The sequence below is a fragment of the Muntiacus reevesi genome, chromosome 5 (genome assembly GCF_963930625.1).
Source record: "Muntiacus reevesi chromosome 5, mMunRee1.1, whole genome shotgun sequence".
Lineage (NCBI taxonomy): Eukaryota > Metazoa > Chordata > Mammalia > Artiodactyla > Cervidae > Muntiacus > Muntiacus reevesi.
The window spans coordinates 120,663,447-120,688,858 of NC_089253.1; the positions used below are offsets into that span (position 1 = coordinate 120,663,447).

At 38.5% G+C, this 25,412-nt stretch overlaps 1 protein-coding gene across 1 annotated transcript; it reads left to right on the top strand.

Moving 5' to 3' along the window:
• The first annotated feature begins 967 nt into the window (after window positions 1–967).
• On the top strand, window positions 968–20,753 carry F13B (coagulation factor XIII B chain). Its single transcript, XM_065937285.1, has 12 exons — window positions 968–1,031; window positions 3,682–3,882; window positions 6,036–6,221; window positions 8,839–9,015; window positions 9,376–9,552; window positions 12,063–12,242; window positions 12,330–12,515; window positions 13,398–13,580; window positions 14,643–14,843; window positions 15,693–15,875; window positions 19,384–19,597; window positions 20,720–20,753. Exons 1-12 carry the CDS (start codon window positions 968–970, stop codon window positions 20,751–20,753), a joined length of 1,986 nt encoding a protein of 661 aa, XP_065793357.1.
• Window positions 20,754–25,412: the final 4,659 nt, after the last annotated feature.

The window sequence follows — 25,412 nt, forward strand, 5'->3', positions numbered from 1 at the left end:
TTTTTGGTGAAGGGAGAGTACATGTAATCAAGCCTGTATTTTTTGCAGAAGATTTCTGTTAGTCACGAGGAGCAGATGTCACCATGAAGGATTTCAGTGTACTTCTAGATATGAGGAGATATAAGAACTGGGCTCATAAAATCAGCTCCTGAAAATATCTAACTATCTGAAGACGTGTTCTGCCAGTTTTTCCAGAGCACAGAGTGCCTCATTTCTGCTCTCCACCCTGAGTTCCCTCCCAGGGGTGTTGCAAGTCAGCCGCTGCAGCAGCACAGGATTGAATCCCTGTGGAGGCAGAGGGCAAATGGCCATGGCAAGTGCCAGCTTGTAGCTGACACTACAAACGCAAGACTAAAGCATGTCCTGGTATACACCGGACTCTCAAAGCATTTCTCGTAAATGACAATTCAGCACACTGCTTGTCTCATCACCTGCCACAGCATACAAACTCTCTCAACATGAGCCTTTACAAGCAATAGTAAAATTCTATCACTGCTCAAAACAAGGCCACTTTTCCCTTTAGCAGCTCAGTCTAGGCAACACTATTTTCATGTCAGGGATCCAGTAACTCACAGACCTAAGTTCAATCCGTCAATTGATCAATGGTGGTGAAGAAATCAATGGCGACCGGTGAACTTTAGTCCATGGACTTACAATCGGAAATTAAAGTAGAAAACTTAGCCTGCTTTCTATGCAGCCTGGGTTAATTATTTTTCTTTTCTTACTGTTGCCCTTATTGGTGATCATGTTCCAATTGGTCTGTGGCATGAAAACTACTGTCCATTAACATAGTTCGGTATTTTTAGTATTATCCTAATCTATTTTAAATCAATTATAAAGGTTGTTACAAAGGGACTTAGATGTTGTAAATAATTAACTTTTTTTCCATGAGAAGTTTTATGTACTTAATGAGGAGTCCCTAAGTACTTTTGAATGGTTAAAACCTTTATAAAACACACCACAGAAGATGAGGTCAAAAGGCTTGGCTTTGATTATCATATTAATCATCTCAGGAGAACTCCATGCAGAAGGTAAAACTAATTTTTAATATTCTTTATTCTCTAAAAATTATAAAGGGAAATTCTAACATTATTTCTTTTGAAATTTTGAATATAGTCTTTCATTTTTATGTACCAGTTTTATAAAAAAGATTCTTATAATTTGTTATAATATTTAGACAAACTTTTTGCTTTGGGAAAAACTACTAAACTATTCCTAAAGTAACATAACTTAGAAATCCAAAACAAGACCAAAAAAAAAGAAAAAAGAAAACCTTTAGCACGTCTAGTTTTGAGGGCATAAGAGATCAGGATATAAATATCTTAAAGGATATTTTAGGCTAAAAGTATCATCATTTGAAGTTAAGTTAACCTTAATTCTAGTTTTAGACTAGAATCCACTCCTAATACTGCTAAGCTTGTATAATTTTAGTTCTCTGTCCTTACAGTGAGAGCTTAATGTGGGAAATTTGAAAAAGAACAAACCACAAATCATAAGCAAGATTTTTGATTCTTGATGCCTTGATTTTTATCCTAATTTGTTCTTTGGTTGAAAGATACAGGAGGGGATTGTCATTTCCTCCTTGAGGGGATCTTCCCGACACAGGGATTGAACCCACATCGCTTGCATCTCCTGCACTGGCAAGTGGATTTTTTTTTAATCACTGCACCACCTGGGAAGCCCTTGATTGAATACATTAGGTAGTATAAATAATTAGTAGGACCATACAATTGAATATGTAAACAAGGACATGTCTGAGAATGAAAGCGGGGTTTGGTAACACTCAGGACGGCAGGGCTTACTCAGGACTGTCCAGAGAGGGCTGCCTGTGGACTGCCTATTACAAATCATCCTGCCCCGTCTGACTCACGTCGTGAGTGAGTGTGAGTGAGGCGGGCAGTGCACAAGGGTGGGCCCCTTAGGAGTAGTTCACGGTGTTCTCGGGCTGCAGGGATGGGAGACCAGGCAGGTCACCTAGTGTCAGCAAGAGGAATATGCAGAGTAGGAAACCACAGCCACAATGCTCTTTTCAAACACCGGAGGGAATTTGCTGACTAAAATAGCCTACAGATTATCTATAACTGCTTTTACTTGAATAGCTTACTACAAATTTTCTGCCAAAAGAGGTTTTGCAATTAAAATTATGAAATAGAATTCATCTGATTTGATGCATTTAATTCTACAATAAGATAATTTTTATATGAATAGTTTCCTTTTATTTTTCTGTCTAAATAGGGGAAAAAACAGCTGATATAATTGTCTATTAGCTATACCATGAGACATTGCAATATTCTAGGTAATTTTCTAATTATTGTGTGGTTATAATCTTCTTTCACACAAAGAAATGTCAGCTGTGTTCTATTTCTATTAGAGCATGCTGCTTGACAAAGTTAGGGGAAGCTTCTCTGAGGAAGTGGCCTACCCACACTAATTCTGACGATTGGGAGTTGGGGTTGCTAGCATATTAATTCTGATTGAAAAGTATTGTCACAAAAGTACCTTAAAACGTTAAGTAATAGAAAGTAAGTACTGGCTAAAGTGCCTGCAAACACTTTCAATTTTAAAATGTATTGTCTAGTTCTTTGGCCAATTTTTTGATTGGGTCATTTATTTTTCTGGAATTGAGCTTCATGGGCCAAAGAACTAAACAGACATTTCTCCAAAGAAGACATACAGATGGCTAACAAACACATGAAAAGATGCTCAACATCACTCATTATCAGAGAAATGCAAATCAAAACCACAATGAGGTACCATTACACGCCAGTCAGGATGGCTGCTATCCAAAAGTCTACAAGCAATAAATGCTGGAGAGGGTGTGGAGAAAAGGCAACCCTCTTACACTGTTGGTGGGAATGCAAACTAGTACAGCCACTATGGAAAACAGTGTGGAGATTTCTTAAAAAACTGGAAATAGAACTGCCATATGACCCAGCAATACCACTTCTGGGCATACACACGGAGGAATCCAGATCTGAAAGAGACACATGCACCCCAATGTTCATCGCAGCACTGTTTATAATAGCCAGGACATGGAAGCAACCTAGATGCCCATCAGCAGACGAATGGATAAGGAAGCTGTGGTACATATACACCATGGAATATTACTCAGCCGTTAAAAAGAATTCATTTGAATCAGTTCTAATGAGATGGATGAAACTGGAGCCCATTATACAGAGTGAGGTGAGCCAGAAAGATAAAGAACATTACAGTATACTAACACATATATACGGAATTTAGAAAGATGGTAACGATGGCCCTATATGCAGGGCAGAAGAAGAGACGCAGAAGTACAGAACAGACTTTTGAACTCTGTGGGAGAAGGGGAGGGTGGGATGTTTCGAAAGAACAGCATGTATATTATCTATGGTGAAACAGACCACCAGCCCAGGTGGGAGGCATGAGTCAGGTGCTCGGGCCTGTTGGGCTGGGAGGATCCGGGGGAATCAGGTGGAGAGGGAGGTGGGATGGGAGACCGGGATGGGGAATTCGTGTAACTCTATGGCTGATTCACATCAATGTATGACAAAACCCACTGAAAAAAATAAATAAATAAATAAAAATAAATAAATAAAATAAAATAAATAAAATAAAAAAAGTAAAATGTATTGTCACTTGATCACAAATTGTATGGTTTTAAATGTATTTTTCAGTTTGCAGCTTATTGTTTACTCATTTCAGAGAAGCCCTGTGGTTTTCCTAGTGTGGAGAATGGAAGGATTGCCCAGTATTACTATACTTTTGAAAGTTATTACTTTCCAATGAGCATAAACCAAACCCTGTCATTTTCCTGCTTGGTTGGTTACACGACTGCAACGGGCAAACGCGAGGCGCGGACCACGTGTACGGCGGCAGGCTGGTCTCCCGAGCCACAGTGCTTCAGTAAGTCGGTGGGGCCAGTCTCATGGGATAACTCACAAACAGACTAGCTGGTAAAACTAGGGGCCCCAGAGGGCAGGTGTCTGAACCTTTCGGTAGGCAGGGACAAAACTATCGGCCCTCGGTCTTTTTTACAAAATGAAAGCATATTCTGAAATTCTATAAGTCGTGTTTTTCATGAAAATGTCATCTTCCTTATCTTTCTAAAAGCAGTTTTATCTATGTTTTTATTCTTGGCTGTGCTGGGTCTTCGTTGCTGTGTGGACTTTCTCTAGCTGCTGTGAGCAGGAGCCACGCTCTAGTTGCGGAGCGTGGGGTTCTCCTCGAGGTGGCCTCTCTTGTCTCAGAGCCCAGGCTCTGGGCTCACGGGCTTCCCTACTCTTGGCACGTGGGCTCCGCTGTTGAGGCTCCCGGGCTCCAGGCCACAAGCCCAAGTGGTGGCTCATGGGCTCAGCTGCTCCTCAGTGTGTGGGATCTTCCTGAATCAGGGATCAAAGCCATGTTTCTTGCACTGGCAGGTGAATTCTTTACAGCTGGGCCACCAGGGAAGCCTCCTTATCTGTTCTTAATAATACTCTGAGAAGAGAATAAGGGCAATTATTGAAATTGTTGTCATCACATGGCAAGGAACAGACACACCATATAGTTACTTTGAGGAATGACGGACTTACGCAGAGAATTCTGCGGAAACCTGAAAACTACCTGATGCTTAGGAAATATAAGGCTATTACTCTAGTATTTTATCCTTTGAAAGACTCCTCCCTCTGTTGTATGAGTTCTCCTTGCATAATATCCTTTGAACGATCTGTTTTTCTGAATTTTGAGTTCAAATTTGTGGAAAGGAAATCTGATTGGCAGAACCCAATATTTCATGTCAGGCTACACTAGAAACACTAGAGACTGTCAGCTGGTTTCCAGGGGGTCAGGTGACCTCTCTCTGATGACACAGTTCCCAAGTTCTGTTCTGCAGAGTTGTGTGTCAGTTTCATTTAGAAGAAGTATGATGTTTATTTACAGTGGTTGATATGTCCAGTAAACATATCCAGGTGGGATAATTATCCATTCCATGACTTGTGGACAGACCACCAATTTAAGCGTTACACTTTTAGTGTTAACACGGATCATAGATTAACTGCGATAAATGAACCTCATTCATAACTAGAGCATGAAAGTAAGTTAAGCATCTGAGATGAGATGTTGTGAGAGCAGTGAAGTAGGAGCTGGATGAGGATGAAGAGGGTCAGCACAGCGGGGTCAGGGTTGAGACATACCCTCTGCGGCCAGACTGCTCTGGTGGATCTGGCTCTACCACTGGGAAGTGGCTTCAACATTCTCGGCTGGACTTTCTCATCTATAAAATGGAAATCATGCAACTTCAGCGAGATAATCCCTATAGAGCGGTTCCACACAGCAAGTATGACATATTTAAACTAATACTAACCTTGGACAAATCTCTTTCACCTTTCTGAATTGGTTTATTATGAGGATCCATTAATCATGCTCAAAAACTGAACTTCATTTGACGCTAAGATAAATGTCCTATTCAACACATCACTGTCCCAAGTATTTACTAAAAATTAGCTCTGTGAACTCGAAGTAGCATGTCTGTGACTCAGTCACAGTCTACATAGACTGAGTAAGGAGTCTTACTGTGCTTGTAGGCAATCAGAGGCTGAAAAAATAAATGAACACGATTTTCACAATAAATTGTCTGCAGGATTATATAAGGATTTATAGAGTAGGTACATGTGCTTTAGTTACATGATGTTAAATACTATCAAATGCAGTGGACTCAAAGTTTTAGGACATAAACCTAAAAGAAAATCCTTCTATTTCCCGTTAATGATGGTTAGAAGATCTCTGGATATATTTTCTAAAGTAGATGAGATAGGGGTTGGGCTGACTATGAAAATTGAAGTCAGTGCATACCAAGAATTTCAGTGTCAAACTGAACCAGCTTTTAAAGAGCTACTTCCAAAATTAAAATAAATCCAGGAATTGTGAATCTCTTATTTAAAATTCACAGAAAAGTGAATATTTTTTCTCCTTAAAACTCCAAGAATAACATTAAACTTTTGCATTGTTAGTTTTACAACTTACTAAAAAAATCAAGCTTAATTTCATCAATTTAGAAAAGAAATATTTTTCTCCCACAGAAAAGTGCCCTAAGCCTGACCTGAAGAATGGTTACATCTTTGATACAAAATTATCCTACAAAATACAAGAGAACCTGCGCTATCATTGTGCATCAGGATACAAAACCATCGCAGGGCAGGACGAAGAAGTGGTCCAATGCCTTACTGATGGGTGGTCTTCCCAGCCAACCTGTAGGAAGGAACATGGTACGTGTTTAAGAATCATCTCCTAAACCAGAAGACAAGAAAGAGCTTGGGAGTTTAGTAAGTTTAGTGCTTTCTTATATTGGCAGGTATTTTTATTTAAATGTAGTTTATTTTTTAGTATTTCTACCAATGCAGGAAGCTATTATGCTGTTTCCTTCAAATGTTACATGTTTCCTTCATCCAAGGGATCCCATCTTCCACAACACACCTACTCCAGGAATTCCTACTTTCTGCTAGTAAAAAAAAAAAAAAAAAAAGAATTGACATAAGATAAAGGAAAAGAACCTTAATGAACCTGTTTTTTGCAACATATATAAATGATTTCCTTCATTTGACAAGAATTTGAAATAGCGCACATTACTTTATTCTGCCAGCGAATATCAAATAATCCAATCATTTGAATATGTGTGTGTGTGTGTGTGTGTGTGTGTGTATCATGAGAAAGGCTGGACTGGATGAAGGACAAGCTGGAATCAAGATTGCTGGGAGAAATATCAATAACCTCAGATATGCAGATGATACCACTTATGGCAGAAAGCAAAGAAGAACTAAAGAGCCTCTTGAGGAAAGTGAGAGGAGAGTGACAATGTTGGTTTAAAGCTCAACATTCAGAAAACTAAGATCATGGCATCTGGTCCCATCATTTCATGGAAAATAGATGGGGAAACAATGGAAATGGTGAGAGACTTTATTTTTTTTTGGCTCCAAAATCACTGCAGATGGTGACTGCAAGCCATGAAATTAAAAGACACTTGCTCTTTGGAAGAAAAGTTATGACCAACCTAGACAGCATATTAAAAAGCAGAGACATTACTTTGCCAACAAAGGCTATGGTTTTTCTAGTCAAGGCTATGGTTTTTCCAGTGGTCATGTATGGATGTGAGAGTTGGACTGTGAAGAAAGCTGAGTGCTGAAGAATTGATGCATTTGAACTGTGGTGTTGGAGAAGACTCTTGAGAGTCCCTTGGACTGCAAGGAGATCCAAACAATCCATCTTAAATGATATCAGTCCTGAATATTCATTGGAAGGACTAACGCTGAAGCTGAAATGCCAGTACTTTGGCCACTTAATGTGAAGAACTGACTCATTTGAAACGACCCTGATGCTGGGAAAGATTGAAGGCAGGAAGAGAAGAGGATGACAGAGGATGAGATGGTTGGATGGCATCACCAAATCACTGGACATGAGTGTGAGTAAGCTCTGGGAGTTGGTGAGTCCATGGGGTTGCAAAGAGTCAGAAATGACTGAGTGATTGAACTGATGTGTATGAGTATATATATATATATTTAATATATATTAATATATATTACATAACATAATAATATGTGTGATAATAATTTATATATTATATAATATGTTTATATAAATTTCAAGCTCTCAATTATATATATTATATATATTATATTATAATTATATATCACAGAGTTATGATACATATTTTATATTATATAATATGTTATATAATATCATATGTTATATACTATATAACATATATAATTATATAATTATAAATTATATATTGTTACAATATATCATATTTAAATAATATATAATATAATAATATATAATATATAATTATATAATAGGATATATATAATTATTATTATCACAGAGCTATGATATATAGTATGTGTAAAATTTATATTTAATATGTATTATAAAATATATAATAATATACTGTATATAATATAATACATAATATATAAATATATAATACATTATATACTATATATTATATGATTATATATAAATATACTTAAATGTATAATATATTATAATAATGATGTATTATATATAATACATAAATGTATAATATATTATAATAATGATGTATTATATATAATACATAAATATATAATATATATTTAACATATACTAGATATATACTTAATATATATATTTATATTTAAATTATACAAACCCACAGATGGGACATTATCAAAAAATTGTTAATGCGCAAAGCCTTCTGTTGAGTTATATATATATTAGAAATATATAATATGTTATATATAATAAATATTATGTAATTATATGTAGATATAATATAGTATATAGTTTTATAATATATGTTATATAATATATAATTTCTGTATACTATATATAATATATATATTATGTAATATATACTATAATTTATATATATTAAAATTGCATTATAAATATATCATATATAAATATAATATATTGTATTTTATAATATAATATAATATAATCATATAATATATATTATTATAATATATGTAAATATGTAATGTATATTTTATATATATAATTTATATTTGTATTTAAATTATACAAACCCACTGATGGGACATCATCAAAAAATTGCTAATGCACAAGCCTTCTGTTGAGTTGCGGCCTTTGGCCAAATACACCAGAGTAGAATTTGAAGGAGAGAAGACAGGTAGGGTTAGGACGCAGAGTGCATTAAAAAAGGACTCAATGGACAAAGGCAAACTTTGATTATTTTTCAGTTTTGCTGAGAGTTGATTCTGTCATATGTTTGTTAATATTCAAAGTAAATAAAAGTTGAAAATACTTTTTGAGATTTCCTTTTAATATTCTAGATTCAGGGATGAAGTCCATAAAACAAATGACGTTAATGTTTTGTTTTAGAAGCATGTGTGGCCCCTGAATTGCATCATGGAAATTATCTCACAGCACAGAAGACATTCAAAGTGAAGGACAAAGTTCGATACGAGTGTGCCTCTGGGTACCGCACAGCTTCTGGGAAGGGGACGGAGGAGGTGGAGTGTCGCCCGTATGGATGGGCCCTCACCCCGCAGTGTACCAGTAGGTTCTCCCCTGGAAGACAACTGCTTTCACTCTGAAAAAGTCCCTCCCAGAAATGGGTGCGACTTGTTAGGCTAATTATGCTCCCTTTTCCTTAAGTTTGCTTTTTTGCTTCTGATGTTAAAGATGTTGACAGTATGGCTTTCCTTTTTTCAATCTCTCAAAGAAGAATCCTCTTAGCTCAGATACTTAAAATGAGTTTATTGATATTTAATAAATGTATAAATTGACAAACTTTGCTGTGGATAATAGCAAAGTTGCTGATTTCTAATTCAGATATGGCATGTAAGTAGTAAGTGGATTTTGTTCTAGCAGGAAAAATAACACGTCTTTGTTTTTTGTTTGTTTTTTCATTTTTAGAGTTAAAATGCTCTTCTTTAAGAGTAATAGAAAATGGTTATTTTCATCCTGTAAAGCAAACCTATGAAGAAGGAGATGTAGTTCAGTTTTTCTGTCATAAAAATTATTATCTAAGCGGCTCTGACTTAATTCAGTGCTATAACTTTGGTTGGTACCCAGAATCTCCTGTCTGTGAAGGTAACTTTTAAAATTTCATTCACAAATAAAATATTATCTGAATTGGTTTTAATTTCTATAAAAAAAAAGTCTTTGATGATATGTAAGCATTCTTCCAATTCCTATTTTTAAAAATAAATATTGTCTTTTAAATTACTGCTATTTTCAGCAATCTTTAATACATTTAATCTGAGTATATAATTAATATGCTTAATTTTTATGTTAGTCTGTAGAGTGGATATAGCTTTTAAATATGTTGTTAAAAATCTGTAATAAATTATAAATCTTTTATTGTAATGAATCATTCTTCTTATTGGGAATTAACTAGATTAATTGTGCCAGGGTGGAAGCTGTGTAAAGGTACTTTCTTATTCCTGGGCCACACATTCCCTGATGTAAAAACACAGGCTTCAAAGTAGTGGGACAAAGTGCAGAAAAAGCATCACGAAGTTACCCAGAGTGCAGAGGAAAACTGAAGGCTTCCAGGAGGAGCTGCCCTCACGGGACATCGGTGGTTCCATTGTGTCGCTGGCTGTGTTCAGGCAGGTGGGATGATTACCTGTTAGGAGACAGCAATTCGATAGTCATGTAATCACACTGCAGTGTTCCATGGAGAACGTTCTGGTCTAGCAGAAGAAACAGATACAAAAGAGTAATTGATACCATGTGAAGAATGGTATCATAAAGTCAGGTGTAAGGTGTTCGAACAAGCACTGAAGCTTCTGACTGATGGTGTGGGGCCACATGTACAGAGGTGATCTCAGATCCCTGATCTCAGAACTAAGATCCCACATGCTCTGGGGCAACAATGCCCACACAGCATTTAGGAGCCCAGGTGCCCCAGGGAAGGCTGAGAGCCGCAGCAATGAAAAGATGCTGCATGCTGCAGCTAAGACCCAATGCAGCCAAAATAAATAAACATTAAAAAAAATAATAAAGGGCAAACCTACCTACTTATCACCTATTCCACACTCCTCTCCCCGCACCGAAAATTAGTCAGATGCCAACGTCCACGCTATTTTTTTCTAGTAAATAGTCCTTAGATCTAAGATGGGCAGTATCATAATCTGAATAACGCCTCCCTGCCCTCCCATCCCTGGGAGGATAAGATACTCATATACGACTCCCTGGAACCAGTAACTGTTCCCTTATGGAACAATGGGGACTTCGCAGATGTCATGGAGTTAAGGATCTTGAGATGGGGATAATAATCTGGGATTATCCTTGTGGGCTATAAATGTAATCACAACCATTAAAAGAGGAAGAGCGAGATTTGACTACAGAGGATCAAGTATGAAAGGTGACAGGGGAAGCAAAGGTTGGAGTGGAAAAGGAAGGAGTCACGAGCCGAGGCGAGCTGGCAGCCCCCGGGAGCTGCAGAGGCAGACAAGCCACTTCCTCCCTAAAGCCTCTGGAGAAAACGCAGTTCTCCCAACACCCAGATCTCAGCCCAGTGAAGCCGATTCTGGACTTGGGTTTCCAGAACTGTAACAGAATAAACGTGTGGTATGTGAAGCCACTCCATTGTGCTGTGGTCTCAGCAGTCGAAATGGATATAGTCAGTATTTTAGAATAGTTAAGAGGAGGAGATTTTAATTCATATAGACGCAGGTTCAGGAATGCCAAGATCCACCACTTATTAATAATTTACTTACTTCTTAAGTTTTAGATCCTCTGTCTATAACATGGGAGATGAAATAGTCCCCACTTAACAAAGTTATTTTAAGATTAAAGGAGATAATGAATGTAAAATTCTCTTTTTTGTGTTCTATTGCATGAACTTAACAGCTTAAACCCTGGAGACGGAAATGGCAACCCATTCCAGTATTCTTGCCTGGGAAATCCCATGGACAGAGGAGCCTGGTGGGCTACTTTCCATGGAGTCCCGTCACTCAGATATGATTGAGTGACTGAGCAACAGCTTAAAACCACACACAAGTGTGGGTCAGCTGTAGCTGTGTGTCCGTGTCTGGTGGAGCGATAGGCAAGCCGCAGTGTCATCTGAGGTTGGACAGGGGAAGAACCTTGCATCCAAGCTTTCTGTGATCCGTGGCAGGTTTCGGAGCTTGGCGGCTACTGGGCCGAGGGTCTCAGGGCCTGCTGGCTGCCCCCTGGAGGCAGCCCTGTGCCCCTTGCCCCGTGGTCCTCCTCCCTCTTTGGACGCTCACGGACAAGGCGGTTTCTCCTCCAGATCAGTAGGGGGACAGTCTCTGGCAAGAAGGGCCTTGCCACACGGAGTTGCATGAACATGTGTGCGTGATCACGCCTCCATCCTTGTGGCTGTGTCAAACACAGTCACATCATCTCATCATCTCCGCTGTGTTCATCGGTTAGAAGCAAGTCCAGTTCCTGCTCCTGGGGAGGGCGTGACCCAAGGAAGTGACTGTCAGGGTGTGGGGATCCCGGGGTGCCCCCAGTCTGCCGGCCAGACTTCTTAGGGCCCCATCTCAAGCACAGCCAGTGTGCTTGTGAGATCTTAACTGCTTTTTCTGGTGACTATACCACTAAACATCCTGATGCTTCTCCATAAGGAAGAAGAAATCGGTGTCCTCCTCCCCCTCTGCCTCTGAACTCCAAACTTCAAACGTACTCAGCCTCCTACCGTCACGGAGAAACAGTTCGTATAGAATGTGGACTTAGCTTCGCCTTGCAGGGGGCAGAAGAGATACGCTGTGAAAACGGGAAATGGACGGAGCCTCCCAAATGCGCTGGTCAGCAGCTCCTCAAATAAGCTTTCCCTGACGGGAAACCTGCGTGTGGCGCTAAATGGCCTCTTCTCTCTTCATTGTCCTTTCCAGAGGACAAGCAGAGGGCGACCTGTGAGGCCCCACCCTCGGTGGGGAACGGCTCAGCAAACCCGTCCTCCGAGGTTTATCACAGCGGGGACACGGTGACATACGCGTGTGAGAGGGGGTATCACCTCCGTGGACCAGGGGAAATAACGTGCCGCCGTGGGAAGTGGACCCTCCCCCCTGAGTGTGTTGGTACGTGTGCAGCGTGTCATATCCGGAGCTAAGCCTAGCGTGTAGAATTTCCATTCTCTTTGTTTAATCCGCACGCTTATAGCAATAGTCCATTGCTTAGAAGAGTCTGTCATGCACAGATAGAGCACCTACTCTCCCATTTTTCTGCAGCATATGAAGCTCTCTGTAGATTCGTATTTTTAATGCAATATAAAGAATAGGAAAACAGTTTTCGAATGTCCTGATTCTGATATTTTTGCATCTGTGCATTCTGACTCCCCCACCCTCTGAGCCATGTACCTGGCCTTTCATTTAACTCAAGACACGACCAGGTTACAGCTCCGGGATGCTACCCTTCCTGTCATCCTCATTTCTTGTCCAGATCCTGGAGAGACCTCCACATGTTTACCAAGGATAACTATTGCATAAGAGAAAAGCTACTAAGGATGCTGGAGAAATTGGTGGAGTAAAAGCAAAACTCTTACAGACAGAAAAATGAAACTTTTTACCCAAGGGTTGACTGAGATCTGAGATGAAGAGGAGGAGAAGGAAAAAATAAAACAGGATAATGACAAATGACAGTTTTAGAACAGACCATAATCTTTAGGTCAAAGAACACTCTTTACCTTTCCACACATCTTAAGAATATCTATAGCATGATTCCTTTGTAAGCCAGAAAAAGACCCATACTTGTTCTTCAGCAAAACATTTGCTGTTTTGTTTTGCTTAGTAAATTGTAATAATACGTAGCTGAATGATGTTTCTCTAATTTCTGATGAATTCAGAAATCAGTTGTCCTAAATGACATAGTACAAGTATTGAAGGACGATTGTGTGGGCAACTGTATTATGTCATTATGTTATTATAAGTTCATGTTAATCTAAAAGTAACCTCTTTTCTTAGAAAATACTGAGAATTGTAATCCTCCACCTGATGTAATAAATGGGGCTATTATTGGTGAATTATTGGCAAGCTACCCAACAGGATCCTCTGTGGAATATAGATGCAATGAATATTACTTATTGAGAGGAGCAAAAATATCTCATTGTGAACAAGGAAGATGGTCATCACCACCTGTTTGCTTAGGTAAGATAGAGAACACATTGAATTAAAACAAATTTTCCCCCTGCTTTATTGAGATGCAGTTGACATATAACATTGCATGGATTTGAGGTGTACAGTGTGATGATTCTACACACACACTGTGAAATTATTACATGATAAATTTGGTTTACATATCCTTCACCTCGAGTAATTTAGGGGGCTGTTGTCATGATGAGAGCATTTAAGTTCCACTCTTTTGGTGTCTTTTAAGTGTACCAAATAATATTGCTAACTATAGTCACCACAGGGCTTACCAGGTGGTGCTAGAGGTAAAGAACCCACCTGCCAATGTAGGAGACATAAGAGATGTGGGTCCAATCCCTGGGTCGAGAAGATCCCCTGGAGGAGGAAATGGCAACCCACTCCAGTATCCTTGTCTGAAGAACCCCATGGATAGAGGAGCCTGGCAGGCTACAGTCCATGGGATTGTGAAGAGTCATACATGACCAAAGCAACTTACCACGCATGCGCACCCAAGCCTGTCCCCACCACCTTACCTAGAAGCATAACCTCTCTTCCCTCAGCTCTGTGACAGCCCCTCCCCTCCACTCTTCATTCTTCTGCCTCACTTACATATGTCGTTTAAAGATGGACAAATAAGATCCATATATTTAGTACATTTATTGTTTATTGTATTGCATTTCTCCCAGTTAGAAGTCAAGGAGCTTTGTTTTATTTGCTGATAAATATCAAGTGACAGGTGTCCCACAAATATAACACAATAAGTATATTTTGTGTTTGAAGGTTTTTATTTTGTAGAAAGGAAATCATGACAAATCTAAGTGGTTGCTGGCCCTAAACAATATTTTTAATATTTCAAAATAATTGGTTTTAATTTATGGTATAACAGAGTTATATGAAATATATAAATTCACTTGATAATAATGTAATGTATATTTTATTGTGTATGTGAAGAGCTTTAATAATACAAACCAGTAAGTATAAAATACTGCTTTTGGTGCTTATCATAATTTTATTGTAAAAATGTATCACTCTCATTCTTGTAAGATGAGAAAAGAATTTAAAACAGTCTTTGTTTTACAGAGCCGTGTACTGTTAACATGGGTGACATGCACAGAAATAACGTGCAGATGAAGTGGAGTTATGAGGGAAAGATCTTACATGGAGATTTAATCGATTTTGTATGTAAGCAGGGATATGAGCTGTCTCCATCAACCCCACCCTCTGAATTATCTGTGCAGTGTAATAGAGGAGAAGTGAAATATCCTTCATGTATTAGAAAAGGTAAAACAACAGTGCTTCCTGACTTCCCTGATGGTCCAGCGGTGAAGGCTCCATTAATTTCACTGCAGGGGCCTCATTTTCCGATCCCTAGTCCAGGAAAGTTCTGCATGCTGCAGCCAAGAAAAAAGCAAACAGTGTTTCCTGACAATTTCTTAGGTGACCAATATCACAGGTGATCGATATGGTTCAAAGGATAAGACCCTAAGCTATCTACTACCCTCACCATCCAATCTATAAAACTGGGAATGAGCTGATCAATTTCCAGTTAGTACATACCCTTAAATAGAATGACAATGAGGATGTCTTTTAACTTCATAAGTCAATTTTATAAAAGGAGAAATCATGAGATTTTGCGAATGTCACCAGATTTTCAGAGGATGGATCACTTTCTTGTGAGCAATCAGTAAGCTTGTAAAGCTCACCTCAGGGTGAGCTGGGGAGCGTTGCCTCAGAAGGGAACTTGAAGTAGAGGGAGAGAATTTGTGGACTTCTTAGACAGGGGACTGTCACTTTTAGTAAGGAAAAAAGGAAGAAAATGCATTCAGAAACATGTCTTTGAGACAGATTTTACTCGCTTTCACTTTTGGAAGACAGGGGAAAAGTAAAATCATGATGGTTAATACTTTGCTAGTTTTAAATGTGTATTTAATGCTATGAGATTCTAATTGCAATCATAAATTTTATGTATGAAGTGATGGCAGAAAATGCTTTTGATTTTTAAAAACTACTTGAGAGTTGTCTTAAAAATGCTTGGACATGAAATATCTTGTTTTATTTCTATAGCAGTTATAAAAGCACTGGCCACCTACTGTAGCAATTCATTGTGGACTTTAACAATTGTTTTTGCAGAATCTAAAAGAATGTGTGCATCTCCCCCAGCTATTAAAAATGGAGTTATTAAGAGTTCAACACTCAACACCTATGAAAATGGTTCTTCAGTAGAATACATATGTTTTGAGCACCACTTCCTTCAAGGGGCTAGGGAGTCCTATTGCTTAGAGGGCGTGTGGACCACACCACCATCGTGTTTGGGTATGTAGTACTACGTGTGTCTCTATTTGTTCAAGCTGAGCCATATTTTCCACTTTCTCTTCTCTTTGAGTTGATATAACACTAATATAGGATGAGATGGTTGGATGGCATCACCGACTCAATGGACATGGGTTGGTAGACTTTGGCAGTTGGTGATGGACAGGGAGGCCTGGCGTGCTGCAGTTCATGGGGTCACAAAGAGTCAGACACAACTGAGCGACTGAACTGAACGCTAATATAGCACTTAAGTTTGCATTTGTTTTATTTAATTAGTGTGCCTGTTTATTTCCTGGTTTCTACTCTTTGCTCTAGATTTGGTTATTGCGTGTGCTTATTCGCTCAGTCGTGCCCAACTCTTTGCAACCCATGGACTGTAGCCCTGCAGGCCCCTCTGTCCATGAGATTGTTCTCAGGCAAGAATACCAGAACAGGTTGCCATTTTCTACTCCAGGGGATCTTCCCGACCCAGGAATCGAACCTGTGTCTCTTGCATCTCCTGCATTGGCGGGCAGATTCTCTACCACTAGTGCCACCTGAGAAGCCCCAGGTGATCCTCTAGATCATCAATAATGGGAATCCAGCCCTCCTAATGCGTACTTTTTAAGTACAACCCATACATCAGCTACAGGGTTAGCAGGACCTCCAGGGTGTATAAGCCATGCGGTGTGTGTAACCAGGCTACCGCAGTCGGTGTGTTGGTGCTGCTAGGAAACATGAGGACAGCAGGAGCAAATATAGGAATGGCCTCCTCAACCTAGAAGATGAAACATGTTCATGCCTCGTTGGCAAGGCATCCTATGGAAGTAACAATATTTCCCAAGATTCTCGGGAGTCATAAAATAGCATATTTTTAAATAAAAAGAAAAATTTCTTTGTGTTTATATCTGACTTTCATTTATTTTCTTATTTCACTATCTCGAACTTTTGTACAATGCTGAATAGAAGAAGTGGTGGGTATCCTTGTGTTCTAATCTTATAGTAAATCTTCTAGTATTCTTCTTTAAATATGGTGTTGCAAATACTTATAAAAATCAAATTAAAGATACAGAAGTACCAGCCCTGAGCACTTGTCTCATGCATCAAACCTGGACTGGTGGTCTGTTTCACTATTGATAATATACATGTTTCAATGCTGTTGATTGATCTCAGATCATCCCACCCTCGCCCTCTCCCACAGAGTCCAAAAGTCTGTTCTATACATCTGTGTTTCTTTTTCTGTCTTGCATATAGGGTTATCGTTACCATCTTTCTAAATTCCGTATATATGTGTTAGTATGCTGTAATGTTCTTTATCTTTCTGGCTTACTTCACTCTGTATAATGGGCTCCAGTTTCATCCATCTCATTAGAACTGATTCAAATGAATTCTTTTTAATGGCTGAGTAAAATTCCATGGTGTATATGTCCCACAGCTTCCTTATCCATTCATCTGCTGATGGGCATCTAGGCTGCTTCCATGTCCTGGCTATTATAAACAGTGCTGCGATGAACATTGGGGTGCACGTGTCTCTTTCAGATCTGGTTTCCTCGGTGTGTATGTCCAGGACTAGGATTGCTGGGTCATATGGCAGTTCTATTTCCAGTTTTTTAAGGAATCTCCACACTGTTCTCCATAGTGGCTGTACTAGTTTGCATTCCCACCAACAGTGAAAGAGGGTTCCCTTTTCTCCGCACCCTCTCTAGCACTTGTTGCTTATAGACTTTTGGATAGCAGCCATTCTGACTGGCTTGAAATGGTACCTCACTGTGGTTTTGATTTGCATTTCTCTGATGATGAGTGATGTGGAGCATCTTTTCATGTGTTTGTTAGCCATCTGTATGTCTTCTTTGGAGAAATGTCTGTTTAGTTCTTTGGCCCATTTTTTGATTAGGTCGTTTATTTTTCTGGAATTGAGCTTCAGGAGTTGCTTGTATATTTTTGAGATTACTTCTTTGTCTGTTGCTTCATTTGCTATTATTTTCTCTCATTCTGAAGGCTGTCTTTTCACCTTGCTTATAGTTTCCTTTGTTGTGCAAAAGCTTTTCAGTTTCATTAGGTCCCATTTGTTTACTTTTGCTTTTATTTCCAATATTCTGGTAGGTGGATCATAGAAGATTTTGCTGTGATTTATGTCAGAGAGTGTTTTCCCTATGTTCTCCTCTAGGTGTTTTATAGTTTCTGGTCTTACATTTAGATCTTTAATCCATTTTGAGTTTATTTTTGTTTATGGTGTTAAAAAGTGTTCTAGTTTCATTCTTTTACAAGTGGTTGACCAATTTTCCCAGCACCACTTGTTAAAGAGGTTATCTTTTCTCCATTTTATATTCTTGCCTCCTTTGTCAAAGATAAGGTGTCCATAGGTATGTGGATTTATCTCTGGGCTTTCTGTTTTGTTCCATTGATCTATATTTCTGTCTTTGTGCCAGTACCATACTGTCTTGGTGACTGTGGCTTTGTAGTAGAGCCTGAAGTCAGGCAGGTTGGTTCCTCCAGTTCCATTCCTTTTTCTCAAGATTGCTTTGGCTATTCGAGGTTTTTTGTATTTCCATACAAGTTGTGAAATTATTTGTTCTATTTCTGTGAAAAATACCGTTGGTAGCTTGATAGGGATTGTATTGAACCTATAGATTGCTTTAGGTAGTATACTCATTTTCACCATATTGATTCTTCCAATCCATGAACATGGTCTATTTCATCAGAGCAAAAAAAGAAATAAAAGGAATCCAGATAGGAAAAGAAAAAGTAAAACTCTCACTGTTTGCAGATGACATGATTCTCTATGTAGAAAACCCTGAAGACTCTACCAGAAAATTACTAAAGCTAATCAATGAATATAATAAAGTTGCAGGATATAAAATTAACACACAAATCCCTTGCATTCCTATACACTAACAATGAGAAAACAGAAAGAGAAATTAAGGAAACAATACCATTCACCATTGCAATAAAAAGAATAAAATACTTAGTAATAAATCTGCCTAAAGAAACAAAAGACCTATATATAGAAAACTATAAAACACTAATGAAAGAAATCAAAGAGGACACAAATAGATGGAGAAACATTTTTGTCTTTATTCCTTTCTCTCTTCCACTTTCTTGGATTGAGTCAATGTCAAGAGTCCAGCTTGTTTCTACCCTTCCATAAAATACTATCTGTCCAGCAATTGATGGTTTGTCCCATGAATGTTTTATTTGTACTTTCTGAAGAAGAAAAAGGGGGAAAAAAACTATTTCAATGACTATTACTACTAATCAATATTTTTTAAAAACATCTTTTTTTGCTGTCTTTGAAAAACTTAATGGCATAAAACTCAGTAAACTGGTAGGATGTAACCTTTTTCCAAATTCAAGGCAACAGAGATAAATAATAGACTGCTTTCTGTGACCTTTGCATATATTTTCTGACTTAAATATTAGTTCTAACTTACTCACTGCTCTAATGCCTGGGAATTTTAAGGTCATTATGAGAAAGCAATACAGTGGCTAATACTGAAAGGCATCAAGATAGTTTTGTTTTGTTTTTCCCCAGAGCCTTGCACTTTATCTTTTGATACAATGGAAAATAATAATTTACTCCTGAAATGGAATTTTGACAATAGACCATATATTTTCCATGGCGAGTATGTTGAGTTTCTTTGTAAGAGAGATACTTACATAGCTGGGATTCCAGGTCCTGTATCTGAATTCCGAGTGCAGTGTGACAGAGGACAATTTAATTACCCAAGATGTGTTCAAAGAGAAAGGTAAGAAGAGATTTGTGCCTCCAACTACTCTTTCTTTCTGTTCAGATTGTTATTTATGAGATTCATTATGCTATAAATTTCAGACATATTAGGTCCTGCAACACTCCTACTTTATGGTCATTATAGAGGGGGGAAAATGTTTATTTTTTTTAAAGCAAGAGAACTCCAAGAAGCTTTAGCTAATTCAACAAGTTTTCTGGGTGGTCTAAGATCAAAGTCCTGTTTGCTATTTGGTATTTGTGTCTCTTTGGCCATTGGATAAATAAATGAATTTATATGAGTCACATCTAAATGTGGAAAAATTAACCTATATGTTCTGAGATAAGAGAAATCACATTTTCTACCATTTCCCATAGAAATGTATGTATAAGCAACAATGATGGGAAGCATAGCTGGACAAACTTTCTACTGAGGGAGGAGCATGATAATAACAATGATGAAATTATGGCATTTATTTTCAGGAACACATTTCTATATAAGAATTTGGAAGTTTTTCTGACATGCTGTGTTACATAGCAATTTTAGAATATATTTTCTACTACTTGATCAATGGAAAACAACCCCATATTTTTTCCAGAAAAATGTTAAAATAATGCAATAAAATAATAGAATTAATTTTATCAGGTCAGAATTTTGAGATACATTGTAAAATGGGAATTATATTCTATGTTCAACTAAGAATATTTTTAAATTACTTAATGGCAAAGTACATGTGGTACTCTTCTAGTGATTATAATGAGCTATATGAACTACATAAGAAGCATTCACAAGACACACAGGTGTAAAACTTTTTTTTTATTGTGATGAAAATCAGAGTTGAAAAATGTATGTGCTAGTTAAATTTTTTATTATATATTGCATTTCCCATTTCTAAGACAAAAAAGAATATGCGACTTAGAAAAATAGCAGAAAATGGTATTAGTGTAGTTAATGACACTGAGTTTTTAAAAAGAAATTGGTGGCATAATTTATCAAGGATGGTTACTTGCTTTTATCAGTACCTCATTAAAACTAGGACCAATTATATGAAATAGTGAATGGTTAAAATTGTAATAAATACTTGACCAGAAATGATGCTTATTTCAACTCCCTCCCCCTTTTCTCTTTTTCGTTTTTATCAAGGATGTTGTCTCATCAAGAACCCTTAAGGACATAAAAATGAATGGCATAAGAGGAACAGGATTTTGACACACTATGAAGTCGTTTATAAAGCATAATTGTTAGAAGAAAACTGTTGAATAAAAACCTCTAAGTTTTTACTTGCATGAAGATTTGACTCTAAACTGTTTACACAGGATATTTTCTATAAATAAAAGCCAGATATATTGTTTTATTTATAGTTTGTTTGACTTGCCATATGACTTCATCTTTGCTGAATGTCTTCCATCTATTAAAAAAATCGATCTACACATCAAAATATTTCTGGTTCCTAAAGCCCATTCACTGGGCTATACTGTTCTCAATATATGTGCAGGAATTCACATTTGTCTTTGTAATCTTTGTTATATTAGAGTTTTCTGTTACTTTTAGTTCAATATTTATGTCAGTACAAAAGAACCAACTTGACTAGAGTTGTGAAACTATACATTATGTTAGAGGATTTACTTTATTAAATGCAGATGAGACTGCCCTTCAGACTTTCGAAGGATAAAGAACTTTTAAAATTAACTGTATTATTAGCTACAAGGTTAGTAATCAAATTGTGAGTTAGTGACCCATCCACCTGTTCAAATGTTGCCCACAGAACACAGTTATGAAAAGAACAACGCCTGTTATTTTTATAGTACATAATTTTAATTATTTTCTAGATCAGGTCATTATTGGAATCTTGCAGATTTGAAAATCTGAGGTCAATGAGACCTACAAGCACCAAAAGATAGTGTGTCTGTAGTACTAGGATCTATTGGCGTCCTGAAACACCACAAGGTCACTCTTCAGTGTGAAGGAAAGTTATTTGTCCACTCGCTATTGCAGCTTATTCACAAGCACCTCTGGTTCCAGTCCCTTGTTAGGACTGGTTGTTGTTACCAGAACCACACATTTTCCTCTCTAGAAGCTGCACAGTTTGTCTAACTCAAGAAGTTATTTTTCCGGTATGATGACATTCTTCGGTCCCAACGTACAATTCCTGCTGCTGGGTTAGGAGACTTTCTCTGGGAATGAAGCCACAGTTGGACTTAACTTTGTGGATTAAACATGGGTTCATTCGATGTTAAACCATATATATTTCAGTCAAATTTCAATTTTATGAGATCCACTCTGAAAAACTACTCGTGGAGATTGATGGAAATAATGAATATGGACTTGAGGAAGCAGAGTTCTAAAACACACATGGTTTGTTGTTGTGGTTGTCAAGTCAGTAAGTTGTGTCTGACTCTTTGTGACCCCATGGACTGTTGCCTGCCAGGCTCCTCTGTCCATGGGATCTTCCAGGCAAGAATACTGGAGTGGGTTATTATTTCCTTCTCCAGGGGACCTTCCCAACAATATCAATAGGAAAGTATTAATCCTTTCCAATTAATTCATTAATTAATCCATTAAGAATGACATTGATATCACATGCTGTGTCACAGCTAATGCAGGATTCAGAGATGAATAAAATTCAGCTCATTATTTCAAGGAACTCACAAAAGAAGAATTATTTAATTTAGTACAAGAGTTAAACTTGTATTATTTGTCATTAATTCAGACATAACAAGTGAACGGGTGGCGGAGTTCTAGGGGTATTTGTGGGGAACTGCTCACAGTAAGCTTTGTTCAACCTCGGTAGCTTCCTATCTCCCTGATTTACTTCCCAGCAGTTTATTTTTAAATGTGGGTTTCTGCATTTTAAAAGTAATTTAGCAATGGTACATAAAGTTTCATAAGTTAAAAAAAGGTATTAACCTTTTTCTATTAATTCAGCAATTGTTGTATTTATGAACAATATTGACCTTGCTCTATCCCAGGAAATAGAAGGTTCAATCAAGGTGGATAATAGTCATGTGGGGATATTGTATCCAGTATTGCTATGTCCTCTGATTTGATAATTGTGAAATCTATTGATCTTTATATTTGTTGTTGTTCATTAGTCGCTAAGTCATGTCTGAACGTTTGTGACCCCATGGGCTGCAGCATGCCAGGCTTCCCTGTCCCCCCCGGTGGGGGTCAAAAATTTTGTGAGCAAGGTGGCTTATCAGCTGCCATTTTGTAAACTTCTAATGCTAAAGAAATAAAAGTGTGTAAAGGAGAGCTTTTAAAGGAGTGGTGTTGAGGGAGAAGTAATTCACTTTTTTGGTATAACTAAGCTGTAGAAAAATTCCTGGAAAAAGTTAAGTCTGAGGCTTACAAAACTGGGACGATATTCCAAGTAGCAGGAATGGCACACACCGACCCAAGTCCTGGGCACACAGTACTGTGCGCTGGACAGAAAGCATTGAAGGAGGGCTCTGTGGTCCATGTCTTGACTAAGCGAACCAAATGTCCATCTAAGTGTGATGTGAAGATGGCAGGAGAGGCTATGTGAGGGGTTAGCATGAAGATGTGGGTCTCAGAGATGTTACCTTTGAGGGGTTTGTGGAGTAGTCAGGTAGAAATACTAAGTACGCAGTTGATTCTGGCAGTCAGTGCTGTGATGAACCACCCAGACTGCTTTCAGAAACAAGATGGACCTCTCAGCCCCCGAGAGCTCTCAGTTGTCAGCTCCCCAAGGGGGTTGCCTCATCTGAAGCACCTTCCCTCCCAAAGCCACAGCTTCTCCCCGGGGTGCCTGCATCAGTGACCAGTCAGCAGAAGCTCTAAAGGTTCCCCTCACTCCAGCTCAGGACAAAGCTAAAGGGTCACTCGTTTGCACAGCTCCCCACAGAGCTAGGTGATGCCCCTGGAAGCAACTTCACTGCAGCTCAGCTTCTCGTGTCTGCTTCCTCATTTTCCCTCCCACAGGTATGGATTCTAAGAGTCCTCCCCCAAATACTCTTGCTTCTAATTTCTACCTCATAGTCTGCTTCCCCAGGAGCCCAGTCTGAGAGTGATTATTGCTGTTGTTCAGTTGCTAAATCAGGTCTGACTCTGTGACCTCATGGACTGCAGCACGCAAGGCCTCCCTGTCCAACATCAGCTCCCAGAGTTTACTCAAACTCGTGTCCACTGAGTCGGTGATGCCATCCAACCATCTCATCCTCCCTTCTCCCGCTGTCAATCTTTCCCAGCATCAGGGTCTTTTCAAATGAGTCATTTCTTTGCATCAGGTGGCCAAAGTGTTGAATTTTCAGCTTCAGTATCAGTCCTTCCAAAGAATATTCAGGACTGATTTCCTTTAGGATGGACTGGTTGGATTTCCTTTCAGTCCAAGGGTTCTCAAGAGTCTTCTCCAATACCACAGTTCAAAAGCATCATTCTTTAGTGCTCAGCTTTCTTTATAGTCCAATTCTCACATCCATAAATGACTACTGGAAAAACCATAGCTTTTGACTAGATGGGTCTTTGTCAGCAAAGTAATGTCTCTGCTTTTTAATATGCTGTCTAGGTTGATCATAGCTTTTCTTCCAAGGAGCGAACGTCTTTTAATTTCACGGCTGCAGTCACCACCTGCAGTGATTTTGGAGGTCCCCCAAAATAAAGTCTATCCTTGTTTCCATTGTTTCCCCTATTTGCCATGAAGTGATGGGACCAGATGCCATGATATTAGTTTTCTGAACGTTAAGTTTCAAGTCAGCTTTTTTCACTCTCCTTTTTCACTCTCAAGAGGTTCTTTAGTTCTTCACTTTCTACCATAAGGGTGGTGTCATCTGCATATCTGAGGTTATTGATATTTCTCCCAGCAATCCTGATTACAGCTTGTTCTTCATCCAGCCTGGCATTTCACATGAGGTACTCTGCATAAAAGTCAAATAAGTAGGGTGACAATATACAGCCTTGACATTCTCCTTTCCCAGCTTGGAATCAGTCTGTTGTTCCATGTCCAGTTCTAACTGTTGCTTCTTGACCTGCATACAGATTTCTCAGGAGGCAGGCGAGGGGGTCTCCAATGAATATTCAGGATTGATTTCCTTTAGGATTGACCAGCCTGATCTCCTTGCAGTCCAAGCGACTTACAAGCCTACATAGCACAGCAGAGCCTTAGGCCTGAACTGGAATCATCAGTTAGTAGAAGTCTATTAAAACTAATGAAACGGGTGAGTGTTTCAGGGTAAGGTTAGAAGCATGCTTAGTTCAGGACTTGGAGGGTATTCAGAGTTTGGTGACTGGCTATAGAAAAAGGTCTAACAAAGAAAAGTGACGAGGAAGGACTGGACTGGTGGAATGAAAAGTAGGAACGCTGAGGACTGGAGATGCTTCTTGCATGTTACAGGTCCCCTGGAGAGGAGCAGCATTATTCAAGGTGAGACTAAGATAAGAGCACATTGAGGAAGAAACGGAGGGTCCAGAAACATGAGGGGTGTGGGCGTGGCAGTAAGTGTCACAGTGAAAGGGAGCGGTGTGGACTGGGAGGTGAGGACAAGCAGGATAAGCTCTCAAGATGGAGCCTGTTCTGTCTGCTTCCTCCTTCAATATGATTGCAAACATTTCACAGACGAGGAGATAGAAGTCACACAGTTCATCATATATCACTGAAGACCTCACATCTATCCATTCTTACCAGGACTTAAATTCATATTAGTCTGTCTCTAAAGACTGTGCCCTTAACGACAATGGTATAGTGCGTCTCATAGGTACAGGACAGTTTATACAGAATTCCACGTAACTGCACACAATATAATACATCAAGTATTATTCTATTCTATTGACTTGCTACATCAAGAAGCAAGCCAACCTATGGTTCTCTCATAACACTTTA